Genomic DNA, 25,894 nt, shown 5'->3' with positions numbered 1-25,894 from the left:
CGGCGAATGAGATTTGGCGGGGTCGAATTCCTAGCACCCGCTCTAGAAGCCGATCCCCAGAAATTCCCGATGGGAACGCAGGAACACGTAGCAAGCCCTCGCCCATGCCAACGCAGGGTGTTGTGCATAGGCGCATGCCCGTGGTGGTGGTTCCAGACGCTTAGGACCCTTGATTCGGACAGGCGGAGCTTATCGCAAGAAAGGCTGGTATTTATCATCTCGTTACATCGTCGTATTCGTATCGCATTACACAGCGCAGTACGCCCGTGGCCCCCATCCCCAACCATCCCCCTCGCCATCATGAGCAGATCAGCTCACACATACTGCACGCCCGTCATGCTCTCGGGTGCACCTGGCGGCCCGGGAGGACCGGCTGGGGGTTGCAGGGAGCGGAGCGGAGGCAGCTCCGGAGGGCGCGGACGTCCGAATTGGTCCTGTTGGGCAAAAGGGTGATCCGGTGGTGGCCGGGCCTGTTGTTGCGCGGCTGCCGCAGCAGCGTTTAGCCTGTCAATTTCGCGGCGCAGAGCCTCAATCTCGTGCTGCTGCGCCGCGTTGACGCTCTGGAGCTGGCGGATCATTTCATTTTGGCGCTGGTGTTCAGTGATGGCTGGAGACAGATGTTAGCGTTGGCTTCGGTGCGTTACCTAGCGGAGGTGACTTCTCAAAGGCTCACCCTTGGTCAGAATCTCCCACTTGGAAGCCTTACTTCCCCGTTCCTGGGGCATCAGGTCGCGCAGGGTATCGAACAATTCCTTCATTTCGGTGCGGCGCTTGCGCTCAGCCAGTTTGTGGCTGACGCGGAGCTCTGGGGTGCGACTATACGGCTGGGTTCCGGTGTGGGAAGTCGTCTCCTCGATGCGCAGGTCACCAATGGCCTTATGCTGTAGCGTGTGATGATGGACCGTAGAGTACTCGGACCGCGAGAATCCGTTGCCGTCGTCAAGCCTCCGCTGGCCAGGCGGCAGTCGTGACTCGGCCGCGTATTGGCTACTGGCAAACGACTCGGCGATGCTGCTGCGGCGCGAATCGATCAGGGAACCTGGGGCAGTGGGTGGTAGCCGGTGGATCTCTTCCTCGGGGAAGGCCCAGGCCTGTCCCTTTGTCGGCTCTGCAGCGCGAGCGATCTGGCTCGTTGCCGGGCCAGTGATGGCCGGGGCGATGCGCATGACCTTGGGGTGGTGTTGGGGCTCGGGGTTGCGCTCGGCACTGGGTTGGTATCCATTGGAGATGCGATGGACCGACAAGGCGTCAAGCCCAGGTCGTGGGTTCCTCTGCTGCTGCAGAGTCGCATGGATCGATGTCGTTGAATGGTTATGGCTAGCATAGGGTGAATTGCCCAACCTCATATCGTGGAACCCTTGGTTGATGCGACTGTCGACGCTCTCCCTCCGCGAGAGCGATTCGGGCACATCTCCATTCACAAAGCCGGCGCTGCTCGGCACCGACTCGAGCGATTGCGGCCGGTCATAGCGGCGAGGGTCCGTCGCCGGTGGCGTGGGAGAGACAATCGAAGCAACACTCATGCTTCCGTTGCTCGTCGTGGTCGGTGACACCAATGGCTGCGGCAGCAGATGGCTTGGTGCTGGGGCAGCATTGGCTGGCGGAGGAGAGGGGGTCTTTGTCTGATCGGCTGGAGAGGTTTGGTAACTCGAGTTTGGAGGGCTAAGAATGCCCATGCCCGAGGCTGCGGATGTGTCTGTATCAAGGCCATGGCAAGTCAGCTTCCGACATCAACAGAGACGACCGTCTTGGAATCCAGTCGCAGAGGCGTGGGGAAGGTGAGGAAGTGGGATGGTCGCACGTTTGCTTGAGGCATCGGTACTGGAGAAGTAGGCCGAGTCGCGCTGCGGCTCGTCGGGCGAGTTCAAGACGCCAGCCAAGCCGGCCGGGAACTTTTGAGTTGATGTCCGCTGGCTGTCCATGGTTGTCGCATGGAGGGGGCTCATTCGCAGGAAAGAGAGGTTAGAAGAAAATATGCACTACCAGGCCGTCCTGACGTCGGTGCAAGACCAAGTCACAACAGGCTCCGCAGGGCCCGGTCGGCCGCGAACTGGAAGTTGGGAAGGATGGGACGGAGCGGGTCCGAGGTTGGTTGACGTCGTCGGCGTGCCTGGACCGGCAAGAGTACGAGTATAACCCGAGAAGACAAGGGATGGGGCCGGTGGCAGAGCAAAGAGTATCCACTGGACTGGGATGGACCGAGAATCGAATTCTAGGAGATTGTGGCGCGAGCGAGATTTTTCGAAAGGATATCCGGATAATCGCCGTTCGCAATCGCCACACACGAGCGCGATGCTGAGCTGAAGGACGGAAATAGGGAAGACGGTCTTGGGAGTCGTCCTGGGTATCAGCAGGAAGCAGGTGCCGAGGGAGGGAGTGTAAGTGATGATGTAAGGTAGTCCGTTTCTAAGTTGTTGGACGTCGTCGAGGTTAAGAAGATGCTGGATCAGGTGGTGGCAGATGGAGATTGGGTAGTGGCGATGGGCCGGAGCTGGGGACGGCAGGGCGGGATGAGGGATGATGTCTGGCACCGGCGGCGACTTGTGAGTGGTGGCCAGAAACGTGGAAACGTGGGAGTGATGGCGTCTCAAGGGGTCCCTCGAGCGGGCAGAGCACGTTTTTTCTAAGAAAGGGAGCTGGAGACTCGGGCCCTTAGGGTGTCCAAGAATGGGGGGGTGGAGAGGGAAAGAACTAAGAAAGTCCAGGGACCTGACTGGCGCTGGGAGATGGCGACTCTTTGCCAGGCCAGGCGCCAAGGGCCGGGCACAAGGGGCCGGGCAGGAGGGCAGGAGGGGGGGAGGGGATGCCCTGCTGAGCCTGAGCCTGAGCCCGAGAGCCAGAGCCTGAGGGCAGCAGCAGCAGCAGCGACTGGACCTGACCCGGCTGGCAAGGGGGTACCTAGAGGCTACCAGGGGGAGGGGTGCAGCTAGCGTCGAATTAATTGGCTGCAGCGGCCGAGCTAGACGCAGGCAATTGGCAGACAGGTTGCGACAAGCGGCAGCACTTGGGCATCTGCATGTTCTGCGCCGCTCAAACCACGGGCAAACCACATGGCACTGGCGTTTCCAGGTTCAGGATCGTTCCGCTTGGAACCCGCTTGGGGCCGCTTGGGGATCCATGAATGGCTCGAATCCTTGCCGCACATCTGTGGTTCGTGCTCCCGTTCTTTGTCGCACCAGCCAGCTTCCTGACTTTGCCGTACGTCCGCGTGCAACCCCAGCCAACTGTGCTCCGTAGACGTCGTGTGGATAGGTATGAAGCAGATAATATGTATGGACATACGTATGCATGTACGCAACTTTGGATCTTGTTCCGAGTCTCGAGGAGTCTGCTGTGGAAGCCGATGAGGGGCAGCAGCCACATGCAGGGCACCATCACATGCCCTATTACCCTGACTTACCTAAGGGACGGATCTGTACCGATGCAACAAGAAATGGGACAGACTCCAGCACCGATGCCTCGACGATCTGCTAATACTACTAGCTGCTCGTCCGTGGTATCAAAAAGCAACCCATTCGACACCCTTCAGTTTGTCGTTGGTATGTATAACAAACGGTTCTGCTCTGCAAACCATGCAACAGACCGCCCGGTCCGAGACATCTCCTCGCTACCACTTCGACTCATCTACAGCAGCTGGATGGTTCTCTTGAACACAAGAGCACTGTCCACCTCGCGCAACAACACAGGCACCGAGTCCAGCCGAACGGCCGCATGGACGCCGGACGACCGCAGCCACGACGGCCGGGTTTGACATGAAGAGTTTAGCACCAGCCACACAAACCCAGCATCCCACGACCTGCAGGTGACAAACGGCGCCGGTGTCGACGAACATCTCCCCCAATCCGGGGAACTCGGTAGCGCACGCCCGAACGTCCTAGCGCAGCGCCTGAGGGTACAGTATGTCCATACATCCAGACAAGACATACCACGAGACCTCGGCGCACGTGGGAAAGCCATTGTTTCGTTTTGTTCCCTCGAGAGGAGACGGCTTGCTGCTGTGGTTGCAACATGTTTAGTACATCCAACAAAGGCTACACAGACAGATTCTCGCATGCATCGGCTGCAGCGTTTCGTCACGCCTGCCCCTCGACGCTTAGCGTCGTCTCAACTTTCGTCTGCTAGCCAGCGGCGGGGGCCCAAAACAAGATGGCTTGACATGGCGAAACAAAAGAGCCCAATTTTGTTTTTTCCAACTTGACAGAGGTAGGAGGTCGTTGCGTTAATCTCGCCGTGACGTGACGGGATAGCAAGCAGACAGTAGTGCGCCCCCTCGAGATCCGCAGAGACCAGCTACCTAGTACACAGTAGTAGGTTGGTACGGAGGACAGGACCGAAGTTCCTAGCTTCTCTACTGTCGCAGTCTAACTGTGTAGTAGTGTACGGGTACAAGTTCCAGAACTGTTGCTTGACAACGGCGGCGAGTCCGACAGCATAACCCGGACCCGGTCGGTTTTGGTTTGTCCAGGCCGGAACGTCACCTCGCCTTGCATTGACATGAAACAAGCTCGGACGACGCCGTCAACGCGACCTGACCAACAAAGAACATTCCAAATCCTGTTGCCTGTTAAACAAACGTGGAAACCCTCTCAACGACACCAGCCCGGGCAATTCCAATTTCAATCATGCCCTTCAAACTAAGGTTCTCGGTAAGGCGAAGCTTAATGCCAGCCAACGCGGGACCTGCCCCGAACGGTATTGTTTCCGGCCTGGTCCTGGTCCTAGTCCGGGCTGTCAGCACGGCCCTCGCGGGACCTTTGGGCCTGGGGTTTGTCGGCACCCGGACAGTCCCGGTCCCGGCACAGGGCATGGGTTGAATCAACCACCCGGAGCTCAGACCGTGGAGAGATTGCCACACCGGCAAAAAGTGAAGTGAACCTTGCTTGACATTCTTCACGATCACGGTTGTTTAGGTCATAGAAAAAGAAAACAACACCCCAGGATTTCGCTTTCGGCCGTGCAGCCTTTCAGGGATTCTCGGTTTGCGGCAATGCTTCCCAAAGGATAATGAGGGGCCAGGGATCTTTGGTTCAACATCCGCATGGAAAAGAGGAGGACACCAGGATGGTGACGGTGGCGAACGGTTCAACGTTCCACGGCCCATTGGTGAATGAAGGAGTAGTCCTAGGTATCCGTAAGGCGGTGGTTATGAAGGCATATCTCACCGTCCACAACAACTCCTTTCTCTGCGCCAAAGGATCATCAGCCGGGAGTTCAGCAAGCCTCCTCCTCAATGTGTGAATCAAGCAGCATCGATCTCACATGGTGACATCCAACGGGACGCACCGATCCTGTCATCTTTGTCGACTAAACAGTGTACGTTACACCTCATCAACCACCGAGTGCAACCTTCCAACTGCTACCTCGCTCAGGTACCGTGTGTGTGTGTGCGTACACAACTGCGTACGCACATCCATGGCGTACTACTAAGGGTGGAATCGAAATGTTACCCCCGTACCTGGGCCATCGCTGTTGTGGTTTGTGTGAGCGTGGTGCCGAGCCGACGTGACATTTCGATGCTGAGCCGAAACATCACATTTCACTTCCCATGGGAAACACGGCCGTAGCAAATGAGGGACCAGGTCAACAGAGACCACTCCATAACCGCCAGCAAGTCAAGCACGGTGTCCCAATGTGCTGCTAGTTCTAAATGAAGTCTCCAATTTGTCCGCGCAGCCCCAGGCACAGCGCAACAGCACAGCCTCCCGGGTGCTCACGGGAAATCTCGTTTCCAGCCGCCTGGTAACCCACCACGCATTGCATGGTCGAGCCGAGAAAACTGTTGCGTTTTCGACCTGCAGGTGATGATGAGTGGGATACTACGGAGGAGCCGGATGGAACCGTGGTTGTGTGTTCGAGAAAACACTGTCAACGTAATATCGAACGGCTAAGATTGCTGCACCGTACATACACACCGGCAACGTAAGAAAAACAAGTGGGTAATTATCCGTTCATTCCAATCCCTGGATGATGGGGAAACGGTCTACGTAAAGTGCCTACATACTCCGTCCATATTCCCTTCCAGAAGAAGGCGAGTTTAATGAGATCAAAATATGTCCTGCAATCCTACCTCCCTTCCGGCACAGCTCACCTCTGAAGGCTTACCCGACTCGACGCACACCCTCCGGGTTTCCCAGATCATCTCAACCACACCCCGACTTAAAGATCTCACCCGATCGGCGGAGAGGTTTGCCCTGCCACACATCTATCCACATAGTTATCCCCATCTATCCATACAATGTTTGTTCGTCTGGGAGTCTCCTGAGAAGAGCCATCCCTTCACCCCTCCTCCATCAACCAACCTCCTGCATACCCGTCTGGGCGGCGCAGGCAAACATCATAAGACGGGGCTACGCGGCTCCTTGCCGTCCCATGTTCCCACACCAGCCGCGCAGGTTTGAGGTGGATGTGCCGCTCCGGCGCCGCAGCTACGGAGCAGGCACCGGTCACCGATCTGGCCATCGATATGGCATCTGTTCCCCTGAGTGGTGCTCCCACAGCCGGACGTACATCTGTGCATCCGCAAGCAAGGTGCTGCAGTCCCATACGCACACTCCCCTACTCTGTATATGACCTGTTTGCCGGCTGAGACTCATCTGGAAGTACTCAGCCAGGCTTGGGTCACAATTACTTATCGTTCGCACGAGAATAGCATCATGAATGAAAACCCATCTCGAGGACAGACCAGAGGCCTTTCTTGTGGTTTCGTTTCGGGCGCCGGCACACCAAACTACTAGAAGGTACAGCAAGTACCTGAGCAATTGGGCATGCAGAAGACACAGTATCACGGTAGGTGGACGTAGGGTTGTCAGTAAGAATGGATGTCTACAGGTATGATGCCCAGAGGAATGGGGCCGCGGTTCGCTTCCAGACATATTTTCTGCAGACCTGAGGTCGTCAAGGTTCTCAACGTTCTCGACCCGTCGTCACATCTGTACATATAGGTAGTAACACGACCTGCAAACGCTGCCGCGAGAGAGAAAGAGATAACCACTCCAATCGAGACGGACCGACAAGTTCTTGTGTAGCCCATGGCCGAGCAAGTGCCGCGGTTGCAGCCGCAGTTACAGCTCGAAGTAATCAGAAGAAAAGTGCCAAAGCACAAAAATGCACGTTTGTTTGCTCCCAGCCGTGTCTCGACATGTCTCATCATGACCATGACCCGAGATCTTCACTGCCGTCCTGCCACGTTGTTGAAACCTGTCAGATTTACGCAGGTGATAAAATTTCCGATGAGAGACAACACGGCACAACGGCAAACGGCAAAGGGACGAGACGGGCCATCTCAGGCACGGATGGGATTTCCCGTGCCGGCAACACTTCGATCACCAAAAGTAATTCCAGCTACGCTATTGTAGCTATCCCGGCCGAGGCAAAGCTGGCATCTCACCAACATGTGAAAAGACCACATTGGGAGAAGTGAATGTGAATGCATCTCTCTCTGTTCGGAATCCGGATCATGTGTCTCAAAAATCTAGGCCTGCCCAGCTGAGAAAGACAGGCCAAGGCCTTCGGGAACCGACAGATGATCAACACGCCACACACCTCAGAGATCCCAACCAGTCAGTCATCGAGCCAGCGTGTCCGACACCCTCGATGCATGCAGTACAATTGCATGCATCTCGTGCTGCGCGGGAGAACAGAGGAGTGAGCGAGTGACCCCAAAAAATGCGAGAATTGAAACTTTCCACACAGCGAGTAGCAATTGTCCATGGCGAACAAGGTGACTGGGAAATCACAAATTCAAGATCTGACCCCACCACTACAAAGTGGAATCTCAATCACGGATGCCAATTCCCAATTCCGCGATTTAGGTTCCCCACCTCGAAAGTTGCCCATTGGGAAGGAACCTGCACCCGGACCCGGCCCTGCCCTGCCCTGTGCGCTCACCGGCTAGCCTAGTGTACAGTAGCCTGTGCTGCGCTAACAAGCGCGCCAAAGAGACGAGCCGCTACCAACCTGGAACCCCGGAGTGTGAAAAGAAAGAAAAAAAAACCCCTGGCTTCGGCACGTGTCAATCATCAATGTGCCAACCCTCCATCCAGCAATGAGCACGGCCGGGCATCCATCCAAAAACCCTCATCTTCACTTCAGCACCTAACCTGGAAGTTCTTCACTTTGTTGTCCTCTGGTTCCGGTCACAGCGGTCCGTCCGTCCAAAAGAATTGTGGCCCCCCCAAATCTCGGCCAAATTTCCACAGCCACCCCGGCCAATGGCAACCGAGGTCTGGGGTTGTGTTGTGTGGTGCTCATTGGGTTCCGCTGGGACCTGAGCCAAAAGGCAATCTGACTGCCACGCGTGGCAGATCGCCCCACCACCTACCTACACTAAGGTAGTTACCCGGCAGAGCGTCCAGTGTGGCCACCACGGGTCGCGGGCCATTTGCGGGTGCCTGTCCATCTTCCTTCCCTCCCATGTGCCTTTTCCACCAACCAACAACCCCTGGATGGTGGATGGATACTAGTGTAGATGGGTGGATGGACGGATGGATCCCGTCCCCCCCGCGTCTTTGCCCGCTACCTTAGCCACGTTGTGTTATTGCGCATGTTTCTTTCGTCTCGACTGCTGTGCGTCGGTTAGGGACCGGTGGGCTGTTTCGTTTGGTTTGTTGAGTGAAAGGTTGGGTTTACCTCAGGTGAGTACTCTGGACACTTGTTACGGATGCTGGAACCAGATCGATGAGTGAAAAAGTTTGATTCATTGCCATATTACAAACTACCTAAGTATACATGCAGACTACCCAGATGTAGGGACGTCTCTCGTCTACGGGTCACGATCGTGGAGCACTTGAGTCATCGTTTCTTTTTTGTCTTCAAGGTTTCTTTTTCCCAAAAGCTATTAGCAAACCATTGACTCTTGCGGGCTCGAAGTAGACCCTTGCCTCGCTTCTCTCGAGTCGCTGTGCTGTCAAGCGAACAAGCATTTTTCAATATCCACTCAGTGGAGAAAATTCTTCGAAAGAGGAACTACAGCGGCACGTTGGCTTCCGGGTTTTTGGTTGATGGGACTTTTCTCAGCCGCTCATTCACCTGTATTGTTGTGCGGCATGGGGAAAGGCAAGGCGGCTTACCCTCGCTACGTCGACGTTAGCAACTAGCAGCTTGTAGTTTCCGGTTCGCTACCAGAGTTGACGTCGAGCTGGGTCGCTACAGTTGACGGTTGAACGTTTGATTGATGTCGGAGGTAACGTTAACGTTGTGTGATGATACAATCCGCAGTCGAATTGCTGTGTTGAATTGTTCAAGACATCAACAAATCATCTGAGAGACATCACACATTTCTGACCTCCAGTGAACTCTCTTCTTCCACCTCGCTCATTCAGATCCAAAATCGTCATACTTAGCTTGTCTCGCTGCCGGCAGGCTGTTCCGGCCGGTGATGTTTGTCATGTCCACCCCCGCTCCCTTCTCTCCGCCAACAACGTGAAATCATGTGAAGTCATGGATCCATTTCCCAAGATTGAACAAGTGGGAAAAAGAAAAAGCATCACGCACCTTCCCAACTCCGCGCGCGCGCCTCCCTTTCGGATTCGCGATCTCCCCCTGCCTGCAAATGTTCGTGCCGGGCGCCCAATCGGAAACTCTTGTGTTGAGCCAGGGATCGAGCTTTTTTTTGTCCCATGTAATTGGAGAGGTGACGCTGCAGCTCACTTCACTTGTGTGTGTTTTTTCCAGGTTCACTTGTGCGCCACCATCTGTGATGTCCGCAGATCGGGAAGAGCAGTACACAGCAAACAAGGGTTGTGTTGGCTTTACTGCGGAGGGGAAGGAAAAACCTCGGGAATGGTGGGTTGTCGTGCATGATACATCTCGATCGTGAGATCGCCGATAATGGTATTGTAGTGGATAGTGTACAGTAGACATTGGATAGATTCTAGCTGCTTAGTACGCTTGTCGCCCATCAAGAAACGGGAACGGCTGCTTTTGTTTACTGAGCTACCCTCTTCGGATGTTGGTCCTACTTCTCCCACAAAACAACTGGGTGAGATCGTTGTTGTTCATTACGACTACCAGGCCTGTGTTAATGGGGTCAATCCCACAGCAAACCTTCATCACAGCTCCCCTTTTGTCACGATCAGCCTCATTGAGATGGTGTTCAGCCGTAATCTACACATTGTATGTACGTAGGTAGATGCCTTGTCATGTTGTGTAGCAGAAGATCGGGTCACATATATTGTCTTGAAGTGTCGTGTTCAGATCGTACACACAGACGAGGCGTTGTGTTGGTGCGGTTGACGCTCACACGACCCATTCCAAAACCCAACAATAATCCATCCCGGCAACTAATATGCCGAAACACTTACGGATAACTCCGTGGATGGAAACACCTTGCGGCCCGGATCGAATCGGCAGCACTTTGTTGAGAAGGACATGCCTCACAGTGTGTAAGCATGACCACCCAGTTGGGCTGCCTGGTTGCAACCGAAGGAAGTGCATGATGATCTGGAGTGGCTGTGACGCCTCTCTATCGAACTGTTGTCCTGTCCTGCATTGTGTCGTGCATATGGAGTACATACAGGCACACCGGTGGGTGCTCCGTAGAGATCTGATCTTGGGTCAGGCAGTTGATACTGCATGTACGTAGTAACAAGACCGAGCGTGTCCGCTGAGATCAGAGTTGACTTTGAGATCTGATGGATGTAGCTAAGCAGGTATTATTCTAAAAATACTCTCTCACTATGCATGCGGTGTGCCACTTCTTCACGGCAAGTATTGACTTCACAGCTCCCCCTCCTCACAACCATACCAAGAGTCCAACGAAGCGTCCATATCAGATCTCACATCGGCCGAACCCATGGCGTCCCGTGAGGATCTGTCCAGGATATTTCCTTGTGTATGTCTGGAGATGCGCTTGTGTTTTTGACTGGGCGCCATGGGGCTGGGATCGTGGCCGTTGAGTGAAATGAAGAACGAGGAGGAGAGAGAGACAACGGCGTTTCCCGAAGATCTTCGGGGGACGAGAAGAAGAATGGGGATTCAAGGGCAGCATGCAGTTTGCTCCTATTCTTGCTTCTTCTCTCTTCCTCCCAGTTCACCGGCCGTGCGATTCGGAGTGGGAGAATGGGATTGTGATTCGTGGTCGCCTTCCCACCGGCGTGTGTGGCGTCTGTAAGGTTGGACAAAAGAAGTGATTGATCGGCTTTTGGGGACACCATGTACAAACATGGAGAGCAAGGTTGTCCCGAGGCCATGGGGAAGCGTGGGTTTCTGCAGTTGACACAGTATGCTACCATGGAAATGTGGTAACAGATGAGATTCTCTTATGCAAGGTCAGGCAAACTGCAGTGCCACCGCATCTATGATCCCCTGACAGTTGCTCTTTTGGCATCGTTGATCGGGATCTAGATCTCGTATCTTTTAGACGAAATGTAGATTTGCAGTTGATCGGTAATTCAGCCATTGAAACATTAATTGTTGGGGCACATGCTTGCCACTTGAACACCGCCTTCTCTCCTAGCCAGTAATCCAGGAAGTATACTACGGAAGGATGAGATGAACTCTCACGGAAACTACCGGGCCACAACATTGTGGCATCCGAACCCGACGTTGTCCTTCATTGAACAGGGACGCTGGGAGTTTGAGTGCAGGCTGACCACTATTACCCGTCTCTGACCGGTCTGACATTATGGTGATCAACCGAGTCAACACTCTTATTCACAAGAAGATGTCTATCAATCAACACAGTTGGGAGCGAAGCAGGGATAATTACATAGCAAATGAGGCTCCTCACAATGCCTAGAGCACCTCGAGTTTGATTCTGACAGCCTTTCCGATTGGTAACTAGATGCTCTACCCACCTGTCACGAACAGGCCCATAATTACACCGAATTGAATATTGCCCCGGGAGTATGTCGCATCACTTCGACAATCCTAAACTACCCAGACTCAACGGGACTACTACTGTGAAGTTGACGTGTGGCATATCAAGGAAGCCAACCACATGAGCGGGCATCTCGGAGGACACACGATGCTCTAGGGAACATGGTGCGGGCATCAGTTGGGTCTTTTGTAATCAATAGACTTGAGAACAAACTGTCCGAGAGATGGCATGTCCGGCAGTGGGAGGTACAACGCCCTATCACATTTCCAGGAGTGTCATTATTAATCAGTCAGACGATTTCGAGCAACTTGGCAGCCATATGCGAAAAAAGAGCCAGCGGTGACAATTCAAGCCTCCATGACGGTTCTTCATCGTCCTGAGGCAGGTCTGCAGCTTCTACCACAGCACCAAGGTCTTGTGTTCCGGCCGATGCCGTCCTGACTTCGGGCGTAAGGAGGGAAGGACAACGAGATATCACCGAGTAATACAACCGTATCATGACACGATGACGGCCACGGGACATGATTCTATGTCTCACCTCACCCCTTGGGTGACGATACAACCCCCGATGGCCGGCTTCATGCCATCGGGTTTGATTACTTGTGGCAAAAATGCGTGGTCCTTGGATGACTTGCTAGCCCATCGGATGACAACGTTTCTGGAGTTTGAAGCACAGGCTGTTGGCAAACTTCCAGTCATCTTGGACCTATCCAAACTGTCAGTATTACATTATTTTCTTTGCCCAAATGGTCCCTGGATTGTCATCGTTTAATATCGAGGGTGCGGTTGCTAAAGAACAATCTTCCTTGAGAGCTCCTTGTGAATACATTCGCAACCGCCTTGTACAGCCATATCTGTGACTCGACAAAGATTCAAGGATCACTACAGCCTCGTGGTGTCTCGACACAATTTAATTACTACCTGTGCCGTGAGTTCATCTCGGTCTTGACTCGCATCAGAAGTAAACTCAGGAGGTGACATGCGAAGTCAGCCCCATAGATATCTCATGTACATACACAGTACATACCTGAACATCCAAGTAGCAATGTGGGCTAGTCCACTGACTTCAGTTCCTCAGCTGGATTGGAAAAATAGAATCTTGGTCCTGAGAATCAGTCTCGGAGCAAGCCAAAACTCAGTCTCAACGTCCAAAAACATAATACCACAATGAGTGTCGAGGTGCAAAAGAGAAGCTGCGCCAAGAGGGAATCGAACCCCCCCCTCAACCTTGGAAGGGTTGAATCCTAGCCACTAGACCATTGGCGCTGCAAAGATCTGTCTGGCAGAAATGGACGAGCTGGGAATCGAACCCAGGACCTTTCGCAAAGGGAGAACTTTGCTAAGCGAACGCTCTACCAACTGAGCCACACGCCCGAATTGAGGAATTGTTGAATTTGCCCCGCAGAGCCAGGTGCTGTGAGGGAACGCCCGAGTTTGCAGAGGGGGAGGGGGACACAAGCCACACCCATGTCAGGTTGCGATGGTGGGGCTCCTCAACCCGGACCCGGAGCTCAGGTCCATGTCTTGGCACGGAAAAAATCGAGGCATCTTCTTCCATTCTACGGCACCGGGAGCGCAGGATCCGGACAAGAAGAACAAGACACAAGACCGGACCAGGACGTCCATCGATTACCCAGGACGCTGAGCGACCTCTGGCACTTACGTTATTTTTCCGGAAACGCTGTCCCGTGCTCAATTGATCGCCATGTGAGCGCCACCAGGCCCCAATGATATATCCCCGCACCTCAAACAAGTACTAAAACTGACGGAAACCAGGCACTCACTTCGAGGCGCGGCGCTGAGGGCGCTCCTCGGGGCCTCGACGAAGGCCCCTGCTTCGACTCCTAGCCTCTGCTCGGCCGCTTCTAGGACTGCTCAGCGCGACGCCGTCTCGAGAATCGCCGCCCCGCGGACCGTGCGGTTCTTCTCGCAAACACAGCCCATCACATCCGAGCCAACAAACGGGGAGCAGCGACTGGCCAAGGAAGAAACCATCACCCAGACGGAGGAGAATGTCCAGGAGGCGATGCAGGAGACCAAGTTTCCAAAATTTGACTACCCGCCGCCCCTCAAAACAACGGACCCGAACGAAGTCGAACCAAAACCGGTTGTTTTCACGGCCTTTGTCAGGAACCTTGTGTTTGAGCTCACGGAGGAGCATCTTGAGAAGGCGTTCTCCAAGTACGGCAAAGTCGTTAAGACGTTCATCGCACGGGATCCCGGTGGCCTGAGCAAGGGGTGAGTGGCAAGAGCACTGGACGGGATGTGTCGAAGAGCTCAGCATCTTGCTGACCCGGGTTGACCTACCACCCACTCAGATACGGCTTTGTTTCGTTCGAGAAGAAGGACGATCTTATGGCGGCCTGCGAGGCGGTTGACGGATCGTTTTGGCACGGGCGACGCATTACCTGCATACCGCGCAACCCTACCAACGTTGACAGTGGGAAGTACTATCGGAATAAAAATTCGCCGCAGCAGCCGACAGCCCAGCTCTTTATCGGCAACATGCCGTATGAGACGACGGACGCGGACCTGAACCGGCTGTTCAGAGGCATCAAGAACATCAAGGCGGTGCGCGTGGCCGTGGACCGCACGACGGGTTGGCCGCGTGGATTTGCGCATGCCGACTTCACGTCGGTCGAGGCAGCCACCGAGGCCAAGCGCATTCTCGAGGGGATCACGATTGCGGGCAGGCCTCTGCGCATCGACTATGCTGAGGGGTATCAGAGGAATCGGCCGACAGAGAGGCCTCGGGCTGAGAAAGAGTTCACAACAGGATCAGAGAGTGACGGCAGCAGCAGCCAGTGGTGACCGCGAGAAGGCTCAAGTCAGTTCAGCTGGTGAGGACAAGCCCAGAGTTGAGCAGGTCTGTGTGTAGGGGTGGTGCGGATTGCGCGTCCTGGGGCAGTGAGATGACGAATGGCTCAGGATTGAGGCTTGCAGGTGAAAGGGAGGTGATGGCGTCGTGGAGGTTCTGGCGGACATAGATGTACAGTACCTACCTACCCCAAGTACGTGGTAGTTGGCGTCACGGTCATGTGTGTTGTATGTATAATACCTAGCTTGTCAATATGGAAGATAAAAGAGATGTAAAAACCCCATTCTCCTGAGATACACAAATCTTGTTGGCTGAGGTGCCTCGCCCTCGTAGTAAAGAAAAGGAGTTCTTCGAGCTGGACCAACCCTGCCTGGGGAATCACTGTAGTGTAGATGCGGGCCGAGTCGGTCGGTGGTGTTGCCAGCAGCCGTCCAGGATCCGAAATTCAAGCCGGGTCTGGTCCGGTTCCATGATGGAGGTTCACCCGTGGACCCCGCATGTGCTGCTCCGGTGGGGTGGGTTCCAGGTTGGCGGGGCGCCGGGGCGGCAGATGGCTGGAAATCAGAGGGCGGGCAACTGCGGAGGCGGGGTTCAGCTGCCTCGGCACAACAAGATGTCCACGCATCAGGTGGCGGGTCCGGGTCGGCCAGAACAAGCAGAACCAAGGCGACTTGCCGCAAACCCAAAGCACAGGAGCCGCTGCCCGCTGTTTTGTGCATCTGATTGGATCGCAGAGCCGGTCCCCTGACGGACAGCGCAGCAACACAGCCGGTGCCTTATTCCGACCCGACCTGGCCGCCGCCTCGGGCCTCTGACCTCACACTGGACACTGGACCTCGACCTGACACTTCCAGCCGCCATCGTCATCAGCGCGACAACCACAAACCAAACAACAACAAACATTCCGCCTCGCCTCGCCTCGCCTCGTCTCAGGTTGCAGCCCACCAGTGCCCGAGTGGTTGGCAAGGCTGAGTGACATTCGAAGCGCCATATCTTGCACATAGTCCAGTCTTTCTTTTCGTTTTCTTTTTTTTTGTTTTCTTTTTTTCTGCTGCATCTTCGATTCCCATCCCGCTACGAGTATTCCTCGGCGACCCAACTCGGTGATTTTACTCCCAGCCTGGGGCATCAGAAGAATCGACCAAACAAACACGTTCGAACCCGTGCACGGCTGCCGCCATCCGAAACTCGAACGTCTTTTGAGCCCCTCCAGGCTCAGCTCGCCTCTCTGTGTTCCGTTCTTCGACCGGGACCGACCCATAATCACCGACTTATCCCCTCCAGAAAACCGCATCGTCTCACGTCACAGTCGTCACCATGTCCTTCCTCGGTGGTGCCGAGTGCTCAACGGCGGGCAACCCGCTCAGCCAGTTTGCGAAACACGTCCAAGACGACAAGAGCTTGCAGCATGATCGCCTCGTCGGCAGAGGTCCAAATGCCGTTGCCGGCGGCTTCCGCAGCGCTGTCCCCCATGCCCCGCAGGACGAGGTGAGTTATTGTCTTGTTAGCCCGACGTTCGCAACACCAGACTGACATGATTTTGTTTTTCCCCCGTGCAGATGGTGAACTCTTTCCTCCACCAAGGCCCCGGTCTTCCCGAGATGCCCCTCGAGCAGCCCGGACTGCACATCGATCCTCAGACCCGCGGCGTCCATCTTCACGCCCGTACCGCTTCGCCCATGGGCCCGGCTTGGGCACCTCCCGATGCCCAAGCTGCCGCCATGGAGGCTGCCTTCGCATCTTCAGCAGCCGCCGCCGCAGGGCCCCAATTCAGCCCTGAAGAGTTCGCCAAGTTCCAGGCTATGAACGCTCCCGCCGGCCCTGCTACCGCGGCTGCCCGGACGAGTCCTATGCCCGGCCCGAGCGGCAGCATGCTAACCCAGCCCCCAATGCCCATGATGATGAGCGGCGGCATGGGCTTTGGCATGATGTCGCGCCCCATGTTCCAACCCACCTTTGCTCCCATGCAGCCAATCCACGGCGCGCCGCAGCAGCAGGAGGTTGAGGGTAAGGGCAAGGGCAAGTTGGTGGAGCTTGACGACCAGACTTGGGAAGAGCAGTTCCGCCAGATGGAGTTGCAGGACAAGAAAGAGACGCAGGAGACCAAGGAGGACGAGGCGGCCGCCATGGAGCGCGAGCTGAACCAGATGGACGAGAAGCTTGCCGAGCACTCCGAGACAGGTTATGGCGATCTCGAATCCATTTGGCGCGGCATCCAGGCCGAACAGGAAGCCTTGAAAGAGTTCGACAAGATCGAGAAGGAGTTTGATTTCACTTCGTTTGACGCCACCAACGAGGATCTCCGCGACTGGGGTCTCAACGCGCGCTTCGGCGTTGAGCCGGTTGTCCAGTCCTACATGTTTGAGGAGGAGAACTTCTTCAAGGACCAACCAAACCCCTTCGAGGAAGGTGTGCGCATCATGAACGAGGGCGGCAACCTCTCACTCGCCGCTCTGGCTTTCGAGGCTGCCGTACAAAAGAACCCGGATCACGTCGACGCCTGGGTCTACCTCGGCAACGCCCAAGCACAGAACGAAAAGGAGGAAGCGGCTATCCGAGCGCTCGAGCATGCCCTCAAGCTCGATCCCAACAACCTTTCCGCCCTCATGGCCCTCGCCGTATCCTACACCAACGAAGGCTACGACAGCACCGCCTACCGCACCCTCGAGCGCTGGCTCAGCGTCAAGTACCCCAACATCATCGCCCCTAACGACCTCTCGTCCGCCGCCGATATGGGCTTCACCGATCGCGCCCAGCTGCACGAGCGCGTCACCAACCTCTTCCTCGCCGCCGCCCGGCTGGCGCCCGACGGCGACCACATGGACCCGGACGTCCAGGTTGGGCTGGGCGTTCTCTTCTACGGCGCCGAAGATTACGACAAGGCCGTCGACTGCTTCCAAGCGGCGCTGCACTCGTCCGAGCTCGGCACCTCCAACCAGCGCGAGCAGATCCACCTCCTCTGGAACCGCCTGGGCGCCACGCTCGCCAACTCGGGCCGCTCCGAAGAGGCCATCGCCGCCTACGAAAAGGCGCTCTCGATCCGCCCCAACTTTGTGCGCGCCCGCTACAACCTCGGCGTGTCGTGCATCAACATCGGCTGCCACGCCGAGGCCGCGGGCCACCTCCTCGCGGCGCTCGACATGCACAAGAGCGTCGAAAAGAGCGGCCGCGAACGCGCCCGGCAGATCCTCGGCGACGGACCCGGGTCGGACGCTAGGATCGACGCCATGACCACGCAAAATCGGAGTACCACGCTCTACGACACGCTCAGGAGGGTGTTTACGCAGATGGGGCGGAGGGATTTGGCGGAGAAGGTGGTGGTCGGGGTGGATCCGGATGTGTTTAGGGGCGAGTTTGACTTTTGACGGGGACGGTAGGGCGCTTGGGGGAGGCCCAGGCGCTGAGGAGATGGGGTCGTTGTTAGAGGAGGAGGACAAGAATGGGAATGGGAAACTTGATGGGGGTGATGGTGGAGGAAGTCGTGTTTGGTATCTAAATGGTCAAGACAGGCTGTGGGAGTGGAGAGTGGTGGACTGAGATGAAAGGTCTGGGCTTTGACCAAAGATTTGATTGTTCCTCATCTTCTTCATTCCCCTCCCTCTTCCACTTCCTCCTCCACTACTCCACTACCACCACTGACGCCCAAACCCCTACGTCTTGAGGCATGATCTGGCACTTGTCTCTGAGAAATGATCCAACGGTGTGTACCCGCAGAGAGGAGGCGTTTGTTGTGGCTTGGTTGTCACCACGGATGGGTGTATGATGAATGGGCCGGGTCAGGTAATCATGGATGGACAGATGGATGGATGTGGTATGGGAAGTAGCTTGCTTGCTTTTTGTACGAGGACCCTACCTGCTTTCGAGTATAGAAGCGTAGAAGAAAGAATGGAATAACAAGCGATGAGACGTAATGATAACTAGTATGTAGATCGTTTTCCTTTGCTTTGAGCGTGGGCATATCAAATGTTGAATGTGACAAGTTGGTCGGCTAGTTGGTTGTCTTTGGGTGGGAGGAGAGATTGAAGTTTTTGTTGTCGTTGTCTTCACGGTTTGTTCCAGGACATGATGGGTAAGCATGATGGATGGCCAGCAAGGGCATATATAAGCCATATGCGTAGTACAATGATGGTATGTACCTGAGGGTTCGTCATATTCTTGTGTCCTCTTCCGACGGAGGAACATGATGACCTCTGGGTTGACTTCTGGACTTTAGTCAAATATGTCAAGCACAGAACAGACAGGTATTACGGTCGATACATGTATGGACCTACGTCTGGCAGAGGACACCACCATCCAGCACCAAAATCGCCAGAAGCCATCTCTCCCTACCTAAGGTACTCTAGACAAGCATCGACGATGAAGCAGGTAGGCAGGTAGGTAGGTATATATACCTGAGGGACCCGGGACATGCCGGTCGTGCTGGTAATAAGCATCCACCCACCAAACAACAGCAGACAATTAGGTGCTGTATGGTCCTCTCTATCTCAGCGGCAGGAAATGCCGGCTGTGTCTTGCTTGAGAGAAGTGAACCCAACCAACCAACGCCAACCTCGTCCATGGGAGTCTATGCGTATGGTGCCCTGCGAAATAAACACGCACAACACAGCGCAAAATACATACAACGCTATAACCCAGGGCATGTATGTATGGACATGGTTACCAAGTGTACCAACCAGACAATACCCTCTCCACAGCTCTCTCACATCGTCTGTACATGTAGCTCCCTCACCGCACGCTTACTTGTTGTTCTGCCTTTTGGAAATAAGAGATTATTTCACCCCAATAAACCCAATCCCACACCTCGCCGCCTTCACAGCCCTGCGCAGCGCCTGATCCTCCCGGTCCGTCCACTGCACGCTGAGCTGATCCCACTTGGACCCGGGCGTGTTGTACTCGCGGCGGAACTGGGCGTGCAGCGCCTGAAGGCGGCTCATCTCGCGGGGGTCCCCGGACCCGCTGAAGACGATGAGCGCGGTGCAAGGGGGCAGGGCGGCGTGGATGCGCTGGAGGCGGGCGGTGAGGTTGGTGAGGCAGATTTCGAGAGGGGAGGTTGTGGAAGAAGAGGAGGAGTTGGTTGGTTCTGCGGGTGGGGTGGTGGTTGCGTCGCCGTCGCCGTCGCCGTCGCCGTCAGCGGCAACGGTTGGTATTGTTGGCGTAGTATTGGCGTCCGCAAGCTCCTCCACCGGCGGCGGCCCGCCAGGGCCCGAGTAATCCGGCGCAAGCTTGTTGCGGTTCCACCAGCCCTGGAGGGCCTCGAGCTCGCGCATGCGGGCCCAGACGAAATCGACCCCGCCGCCGGGGACTTCGAGGCCGTCTGGGTCGCCGCGGACGGCGCGGAGGATGCCGGCCTCGACCTCGGCGTCCGACTTGCACGAGATGGTGACCGTGGCGCCGTTGCACGCGCTGCGGGTGGCGTCGCCCCAGTCGATGGCCGCGCTCGTCTTGCCGACGGCCACGCCGCCGGTGGCCGCGGGCCCGCCGGTCGCGCGGTAGGCCGTGCCTGCGCGGGCGAGACGGCGGAATAGGTTCTCGCCCTGGTTCTCGCCCGCGCCCCAGTTCTTGCCCTTCTCGCACTTCTTCTTGACCAGGTCGAGGCACGTCTTGGCGTCTTCGATGCTGTCGTGGCCGCCGCTGGTGCCGTCGCCCTTCTGGACCTCGCGGTTCAAGAACTTGAGGGCGAGATATTTGAGCGACGATTTGAGCGGCGGTCCTCGCGGATGTGGGAAGAGGATGGACGTGTCGACGATGAACGGATGCGCCAGCTTGAGAGCTTTGAGGTCTGAGTCGAGCGAATGGCCCACCAGAATGGTGCGCGCGTCGATGATATCGAGAAGGCGATTTTGAATGTCGCGTAGCGTCGTGGTGACGGGGTCGAGCATCTCCTTGGTAATGCCCGAGAAGCGCGTCACATAGTCGACGATGGGCTTGTCGGGCTTGACAAGCTCGTCCATGATGACTTCGCCGTCCCACGTCATGAGGCTTATCCTCGTGAGTGAGTACTCGGCCTCACCCGTCATGCACATCTCGCAATCCAGCGCAAGAATCTTGCGTCCCGCCGTGATGCTGCCTTGCTCGATCTCCGCCTCGGGGACATCCCCGTCCTCAAACTTCTCGACCTTGGTATGAACCCAGCCCTCGGGGTCCTGGAAAGCATCACGCTTGGCAGGGTCTCTGAAAAAGGCTGGGTGCTTCGGAAAGTTGTGCTCTAACAACTCTTCCGGAGAAGCCAAAAACTCGGTAATCCTGGTCCGCTCGTCCTTCCATCCGTGAGGATCCGTCACGGGCTTGACGCCGCCACCACCTGTCTTCTTGTCCTTGAGCGGGACTGTGAGCATGGCCTGAACCGGCGAGTGCATTTTGGCATGCTTGTCGTCGCCAGGTGCCCTCACGGGCCAGAGAAGCGGGAACATGTCGGCAAAGGGCTGCAACGGCCGAGGAAGGGCCTCCTTCTTGAGTTCGCGGGGATAGTAGTCGTCGGGCGACGTGGAGGCCCGGTCAAGAGCCTTTTCGGGAGTGAGATTATTGTAAACAGAAAAGTCGACATTCTCCTTGAACATGGCATCCTCCAGCCCCGGGACCATGATGGTGACAATCTTGCGGAACTCTGGCCGATGCTTCACCGATACCCACTGCGGAGCGGGCCCGTCGGCGAAGATGTACAGGATCAAGTCGCGCAGTGACGCCACGGTGATCTTAGCCTGTAGCCTCGCGTGCTGCTGGGAGAAGTGGATCGCCGGGTACCGATTCGAGTCGACGCCCGGGATCTTCTTATGCTTCTTGACCGGGCGGCCTCGCTCAATGGTCTGCCAACCGCCGTCGTCACCGTCGACATCATGGGGGCTAGGCCTCTTAAGGCTTCCTGAGGTCTCGGTTGATGAATGCGTGCGAGGCGAGCCGGTGGATTCAGCCGTTGGGGTTTCCTTGGCCGACTCATCAGGGACGCCGTCGCTGGCGTCGGTTGTAAGAGTGGCCATGCCGGCGGCGATTCCCCGGGTGGACTTATTCTTCCTTTTCTTTCCCATGGCGGAAAACAAAGCCGACTCGAACAATGATGTCAAGTCGTGGTGGGAAGGGTGTGGTTGTGAAACAAGCAGATGAAAGAGAGCAAGAAAGAAACAAAAATGGAAACAAATGAGACGGAAGGTGAAAGGTTCGGAACTTTCCGATGAAATTTCATGCCAAGCTCCCTGAAATGTGGGTCTTTGTTCGGTGGGGCAGGTGGGTCCATCCGATCTTGCTTGGCTCGTGAATGCGAACCTTGACGGCCATGTCAACACTGACATCAACTCCTGAACATGTAAACAACCTCGATGTGTACTCCATATGATTGACCATTTCACAACATGGAGTCAGAAAGCCATGGACAAATTTTCCAAAGCTCATGAATTTTGTCGCGGATTTTATCTTGCTCAAATAGAATTGGTTCATTAGTTCAATCTTTGAAAATGGTGCTTCCTTCATCTTCCCTTTTCCTTTTTTCCTGTCACCCGACTCGCTTCTCTCCAAAAAGTTGATCCTCTCAACCTCGCTCTTCCAACTCAACCTCCGCTCACTACCCGATTTTCTTCCTCCTCAACTTCTTCCTCTCTTTCCTTTTTTCCTCAACCTCAACCTTCTTGCACTTTCTCTCCTTCAATCTTATCATCCATCTCTCCATCCAACCGTCTCACTTTCCAACCTTCTTTCCTACCTACCTACCCAACTTACCCAACCCAACCAAGAACCCCATCATCAACTCAAACCAACATGGCAATCATGCAAACCATTCCCACCATCTGCGGCGAATGTCGCGAATGCTGCACCATGATCAACCGCTTCCCTAACCTTTGGATCCGAGTCGGCAAATACCTCGCTCTCATTGTCCTTCCCGAGGACCCCATTGTCGTCCCGGGACGCAAGTCCAAGATCCTCCGGGGCCCTCCTGGGACTTTGCTTGAGAAATGGTCTGTCTACCTACATCTGGGACTGATTGACTGTTGATGACTTCGCCGTTTAGCTTTCTACTTGGGAGGCATGTACTTATTGCTGACCTGCCGTCCAGCAAGCTCAATGAGGTCTTGTGCAAAAACAAAAAGTGCCGCGCTTTCATCGGTTTCCGCTGCGCGGCTACACCAACCAACCACCCTCTTTACGTGTGAGTTAACTGCAGCATCCCCTGTATATCAAGTACGTAGTTCCCTGGTCATAAAACGCTGGGGCTAACACCAACAACTTTCTCAGGGACCAATTCCTCCTCCACCGCCCCTCAACTAGGCTTCTCGACGACGACGGGACCAAGGTCGAGCCCGAAATCCAGCGTGAACTGACACTCAAAGCCCCGGCTGCCGCGGTCCCCGAGCCGTCGTCCAAACCGATCATAACCAGCAACGACAAGAGCGCCAGCGAGGCAGGTGACTCCTCCGGCAAACAGGCGGTGGAGTCTCCCAAGGACTACCTCCAACTGCTGCCCATGGAGTCAATCAGAGCCGATCTCCAACACGCCGTTGAGATCGAGATGACCCGCCACCTGGGACGCATCTATTCGGAGCTTGCAAAGATCTGGGAGTGCCTTGACGGGACTGCTCCGGCCGATAACTTCATCAACAAGACGCAGGCCGACTACGCGTTAACCAGCCGGGCAGACCAGCTGCGAGTCAAGCTCGTGGAGTTTAAGTCCGCCACCAAGCAGGCAAAGGCCGCGTTGGCGTCCCCGGACCCGGCGGATGTCTCTACTGCTACTTCTCCGAGACCTTCCGAAGGTGGCATGAAGAAACGGGGCGCATCCTCGGACATCCAGACCCCTTCCAAGAAGCAGAAATTGCACACTCAAGACTTCGAGCAAACGGAGAATATCGGCCATCCAACCACCGAAATCACTGGTACTGAACAAAGCATGGAATGCAACAACCCCGGAGTTGCCGAGTCCGCCTACGCGGTGGATAGCACGACGTCCCAAGTTCTCGAGTTCGAGGCCGCTCCTTAAATCGCCGGGCCAAAACAACGAAGAAGCTTTGCATTGGTATCCTCATCACTCACTCACTAACTTAGCTCTTGACCGGAATCTTGCCCGCCAACATGGCTTCCAGCCCTTCCACCGCGAACGATGCCAGAGTCTTGATCTTCTTGATCACCTGCGTCTCCACAAACGCGGCACTCTCCGGATCCCCCTCGGGATCCTTCGCCCACGCCCGCACGAGCCCGGACTCGCGTTCCCGCCCTTTCAAGCTCTCAAGATCCTCCAGCATCGCCTCGGCCTCCTTGAGCACCTCCCACTCCTCCGCGGCGCCCACTTTGCCGTGGTGCACCGCCAAGCGCAGCAGCGCCTCGCAAATGGTGACCTGGTCCGCCGTGGCCAGGGTGCCTACGATGCCCTCGTGGGCGCACCGCGTGGCGAGCGCCCCGCTGGCCGTGAACTCGGCCGTCACGGCCATGACTTTGGCGATGGCCACGAGCCCCTTGACGCGCCACGGCGTGAAGGGCGCGACGTACTTGACCGGGTCACATTCGGTGGCGAGGAAGCACAGCAGCGGCAGGGCGTAGACGATCATTTTGTAGCTGGTTTGCCAGCTGGTGGCGAGGGCCAGGATGGTGGCGGGCAACGGCTCGACGGCCCACATGCCGGCCGAGACCAGAGGGCGGCAGAGCTCCCAGCGGGATTTGGCCAGCTTGAGTTGTCTGTCTTCTTCGTTTTCGCCGTCGGGGGTTTCCAGAGACTGCCATTTCTTGTAGATGGCTTCGATTTCAGACTTTGTGACTTTGCTCCGGTCGACGGAGGGATTGCGTAGTTTTTCCAGGTCGGGTTGGATGCTGAAGGCGTTGAGGGACAGGGTCGGTGAGTTCTGGCAGACGTCGTAGACGTCGAGGTCGTCCTTGCAACGGGAACATTCGCACTGGAAGTGGTACTGCTTGAGGGCTTCGTGCCGTTGGGCTCGGGGGAGGGTATAGTCTGCAGACTGGTGAGTCCGGAATGACCTGCAATGATTTCTCAACGATGATTGCATCTTAGGAAATGCAACAACCTACCGATATACGAGATAGTGATCTCATCCCCTTCTTCGATCGGCCGTTCTGCCCTCAACGTGGCCGTCCGCCTGTCGAACCCAATAAAGGCGTTGGGAACGCATGAGTGGTTGACCATGGCGAGGCCGGGATCCAAGAAGATGCCTCCCATTCCTGTGTCGGCATCGGAACGGTTGAAGGCATTGGTTTGGATCTGCCTTTGCATCAGCATCTCAACTTCTTATCCATACTTAGGTACCACCTAAACCTATCATCCCCCGTTTCTTCACTCACTCACCTTACACAACACCTCCCTCGCCTGCACCAGCGTCTCCTCCTTCTCCAACAAACCCGCATACACCACCGCCGCGGCCGCCTGCAGCTCGATATCCTTCCACGCCACCTCGTACTGCTGAAACTGGTCCACGTTCCCGCGCAACCGACCCTCACCCTCGTTCCCAAACGCCTCCAGCACCTGCTTATCCCCGCCTTTGAGCCGCATCAAGACCTGCGCCACCGCCCGCACCGGCGTGGGCAGCCACTCCTTGCCCGCCTGCTCGCGGATACGCGTAAACATCTTGCACTCAGCCTTGTGGATGGCTTTCCAGTGGGCGCGCTGGCAGGCCTGGTCGCAGTAGACGGCGGCTTTGCAGGCGGTGCAGGCGCGGAGTTGCGGGGGCTGGTCTTGCTTTTTCTTGTCGGATGTTTGGTTATGTTGTTGTTGTTGTTGCTGAGATCGAGCATTGGGTGGTGAAGGAGGGGAGGGGACTTTGAGGCAGTAGTTGCAGGTGGTGCGCATGGTGGCGCCGTCGGGGAGGGCGAGGAGCGGGTCGGAGAAGGTGGCGATGATGTCGCCTGGCTGGAAGGGGCTGGTTGCGTGGAGGGCGCGGTGGGAGGGGGAGTGCTGCTGGATGCGGACTCCGGGAGGGAGTTGGGGAGGCATGGTTGCTAGCTTGTTTTTCTAGAAGTCTTGCACTATTGTACAGCACTTTGCGGGTTGAGGTAGGCCGGAGGTGGTATGGGTTGTTGCTCCAATAAGTGAAGATCGTGATGTTCTGTGGTGGTGATTTGGTTGAGAAGGTGAGTGCCCGGTTCACACAGAACTAAGTTGGATGAAAAGAAAGGGGTTTGGGATTGAGTGATGACAGTAAGATGGGAGCAAAGCGGAAACTTGGAGACCGAGTTTAAGTTTAAGGATGTCCAGTGGAGTCCTGTATGCTCGTAGAGCTTGTAAATAAAGATTCACCAGATCCTTACAGGCGTAAATAGTGGTTAAGTGC

At 55.9% G+C, this 25,894-nt stretch overlaps 9 protein-coding genes and 2 non-coding genes across 11 annotated transcripts; 4 read left to right on the top strand and 7 right to left on the bottom strand.

Annotated features, from left to right (window-relative positions):
- Positions 1-314: 314 nt before the first annotated feature.
- On the bottom strand, positions 315-1,922 carry VTJ04DRAFT_2842 (uncharacterized protein; the record flags this gene model as incomplete). The annotated part of the gene is made up of 3 exons (XM_069360676.1): positions 315-607; positions 674-1,696; positions 1,802-1,922. The coding sequence occupies 3 exons, from the start codon at positions 1,920-1,922 to the stop codon at positions 315-317; spliced, it is 1,437 nt and encodes a 478-aa protein (XP_069221363.1).
- Positions 1,923-1,979: 57 nt separating this feature from the next.
- Positions 1,980-3,145, bottom strand: VTJ04DRAFT_2841 (uncharacterized protein; the record flags this gene model as incomplete). The annotated part of the gene is made up of 3 exons (XM_069360675.1): positions 1,980-2,636; positions 2,710-2,898; positions 2,966-3,145. The coding sequence occupies 3 exons, from the start codon at positions 3,143-3,145 to the stop codon at positions 1,980-1,982; spliced, it is 1,026 nt and encodes a 341-aa protein (XP_069221362.1).
- Positions 3,146-13,012: 9,867 nt separating this feature from the next.
- VTJ04DRAFT_t26 lies at positions 13,013-13,084 on the bottom strand. The gene has a single exon. It is a non-coding gene; the product is annotated as a tRNA-Gly (tRNA).
- A 23-nt stretch (positions 13,085-13,107) lies between these two features.
- VTJ04DRAFT_t25 lies at positions 13,108-13,192 on the bottom strand. Its single transcript has one exon. It is a non-coding gene; the product is annotated as a tRNA-Ala (tRNA).
- A 106-nt stretch (positions 13,193-13,298) lies between these two features.
- On the top strand, positions 13,299-14,629 carry VTJ04DRAFT_2840 (uncharacterized protein; the record flags this gene model as incomplete). Its single annotated transcript, XM_069360674.1, has 3 exons — positions 13,299-13,438; positions 13,595-14,056; positions 14,137-14,629. The coding sequence occupies 3 exons, from the start codon at positions 13,299-13,301 to the stop codon at positions 14,627-14,629; spliced, it is 1,095 nt and encodes a 364-aa protein (XP_069221361.1).
- A 22-nt stretch (positions 14,630-14,651) lies between these two features.
- VTJ04DRAFT_2839 (uncharacterized protein) lies at positions 14,652-15,261 on the bottom strand (the record flags this gene model as incomplete). The annotated part of the gene is made up of 2 exons (XM_069360672.1): positions 14,652-14,816; positions 15,121-15,261. The coding sequence occupies 2 exons, from the start codon at positions 15,259-15,261 to the stop codon at positions 14,652-14,654; spliced, it is 306 nt and encodes a 101-aa protein (XP_069221360.1).
- Positions 15,262-15,953: 692 nt separating this feature from the next.
- Positions 15,954-18,001, top strand: VTJ04DRAFT_2838 (uncharacterized protein; the record flags this gene model as incomplete). The annotated part of the gene is made up of 2 exons (XM_069360671.1): positions 15,954-16,124; positions 16,196-18,001. The coding sequence occupies 2 exons, from the start codon at positions 15,954-15,956 to the stop codon at positions 17,999-18,001; spliced, it is 1,977 nt and encodes a 658-aa protein (XP_069221359.1).
- A 131-nt stretch (positions 18,002-18,132) lies between these two features.
- Positions 18,133-18,399, top strand: VTJ04DRAFT_2837 (uncharacterized protein; the record flags this gene model as incomplete). The annotated part of the gene is made up of 2 exons (XM_069360670.1): positions 18,133-18,290; positions 18,351-18,399. The coding sequence occupies 2 exons, from the start codon at positions 18,133-18,135 to the stop codon at positions 18,397-18,399; spliced, it is 207 nt and encodes a 68-aa protein (XP_069221358.1).
- A 1,006-nt stretch (positions 18,400-19,405) lies between these two features.
- On the bottom strand, positions 19,406-21,610 carry VTJ04DRAFT_2836 (uncharacterized protein; the record flags this gene model as incomplete). Its single annotated transcript, XM_069360669.1, has 1 exon — positions 19,406-21,610. One exon carries the CDS (start codon positions 21,608-21,610, stop codon positions 19,406-19,408), a length of 2,205 nt encoding a protein of 734 aa, XP_069221357.1.
- A 772-nt stretch (positions 21,611-22,382) lies between these two features.
- On the top strand, positions 22,383-23,598 carry VTJ04DRAFT_2835 (uncharacterized protein; the record flags this gene model as incomplete). The annotated part of the gene is made up of 3 exons (XM_069360668.1): positions 22,383-22,579; positions 22,678-22,770; positions 22,857-23,598. 3 exons carry the CDS (start codon positions 22,383-22,385, stop codon positions 23,596-23,598), a joined length of 1,032 nt encoding a protein of 343 aa, XP_069221356.1.
- A 61-nt stretch (positions 23,599-23,659) lies between these two features.
- On the bottom strand, positions 23,660-25,557 carry VTJ04DRAFT_2834 (uncharacterized protein; the record flags this gene model as incomplete). Its single annotated transcript, XM_069360667.1, has 3 exons — positions 23,660-24,561; positions 24,639-24,828; positions 24,913-25,557. The coding sequence occupies 3 exons, from the start codon at positions 25,555-25,557 to the stop codon at positions 23,660-23,662; spliced, it is 1,737 nt and encodes a 578-aa protein (XP_069221355.1).
- Positions 25,558-25,894: the final 337 nt, after the last annotated feature.

Source organism: Mycothermus thermophilus (assembly GCF_041956435.1).
Source record: "Mycothermus thermophilus strain CBS 625.91 unplaced genomic scaffold VTJ04scaffold_2, whole genome shotgun sequence".
Lineage (NCBI taxonomy): Eukaryota > Fungi > Ascomycota > Sordariomycetes > Sordariales > Chaetomiaceae > Mycothermus > Mycothermus thermophilus.
This window is presented reverse-complemented; position numbering and strand designations above follow the sequence as displayed.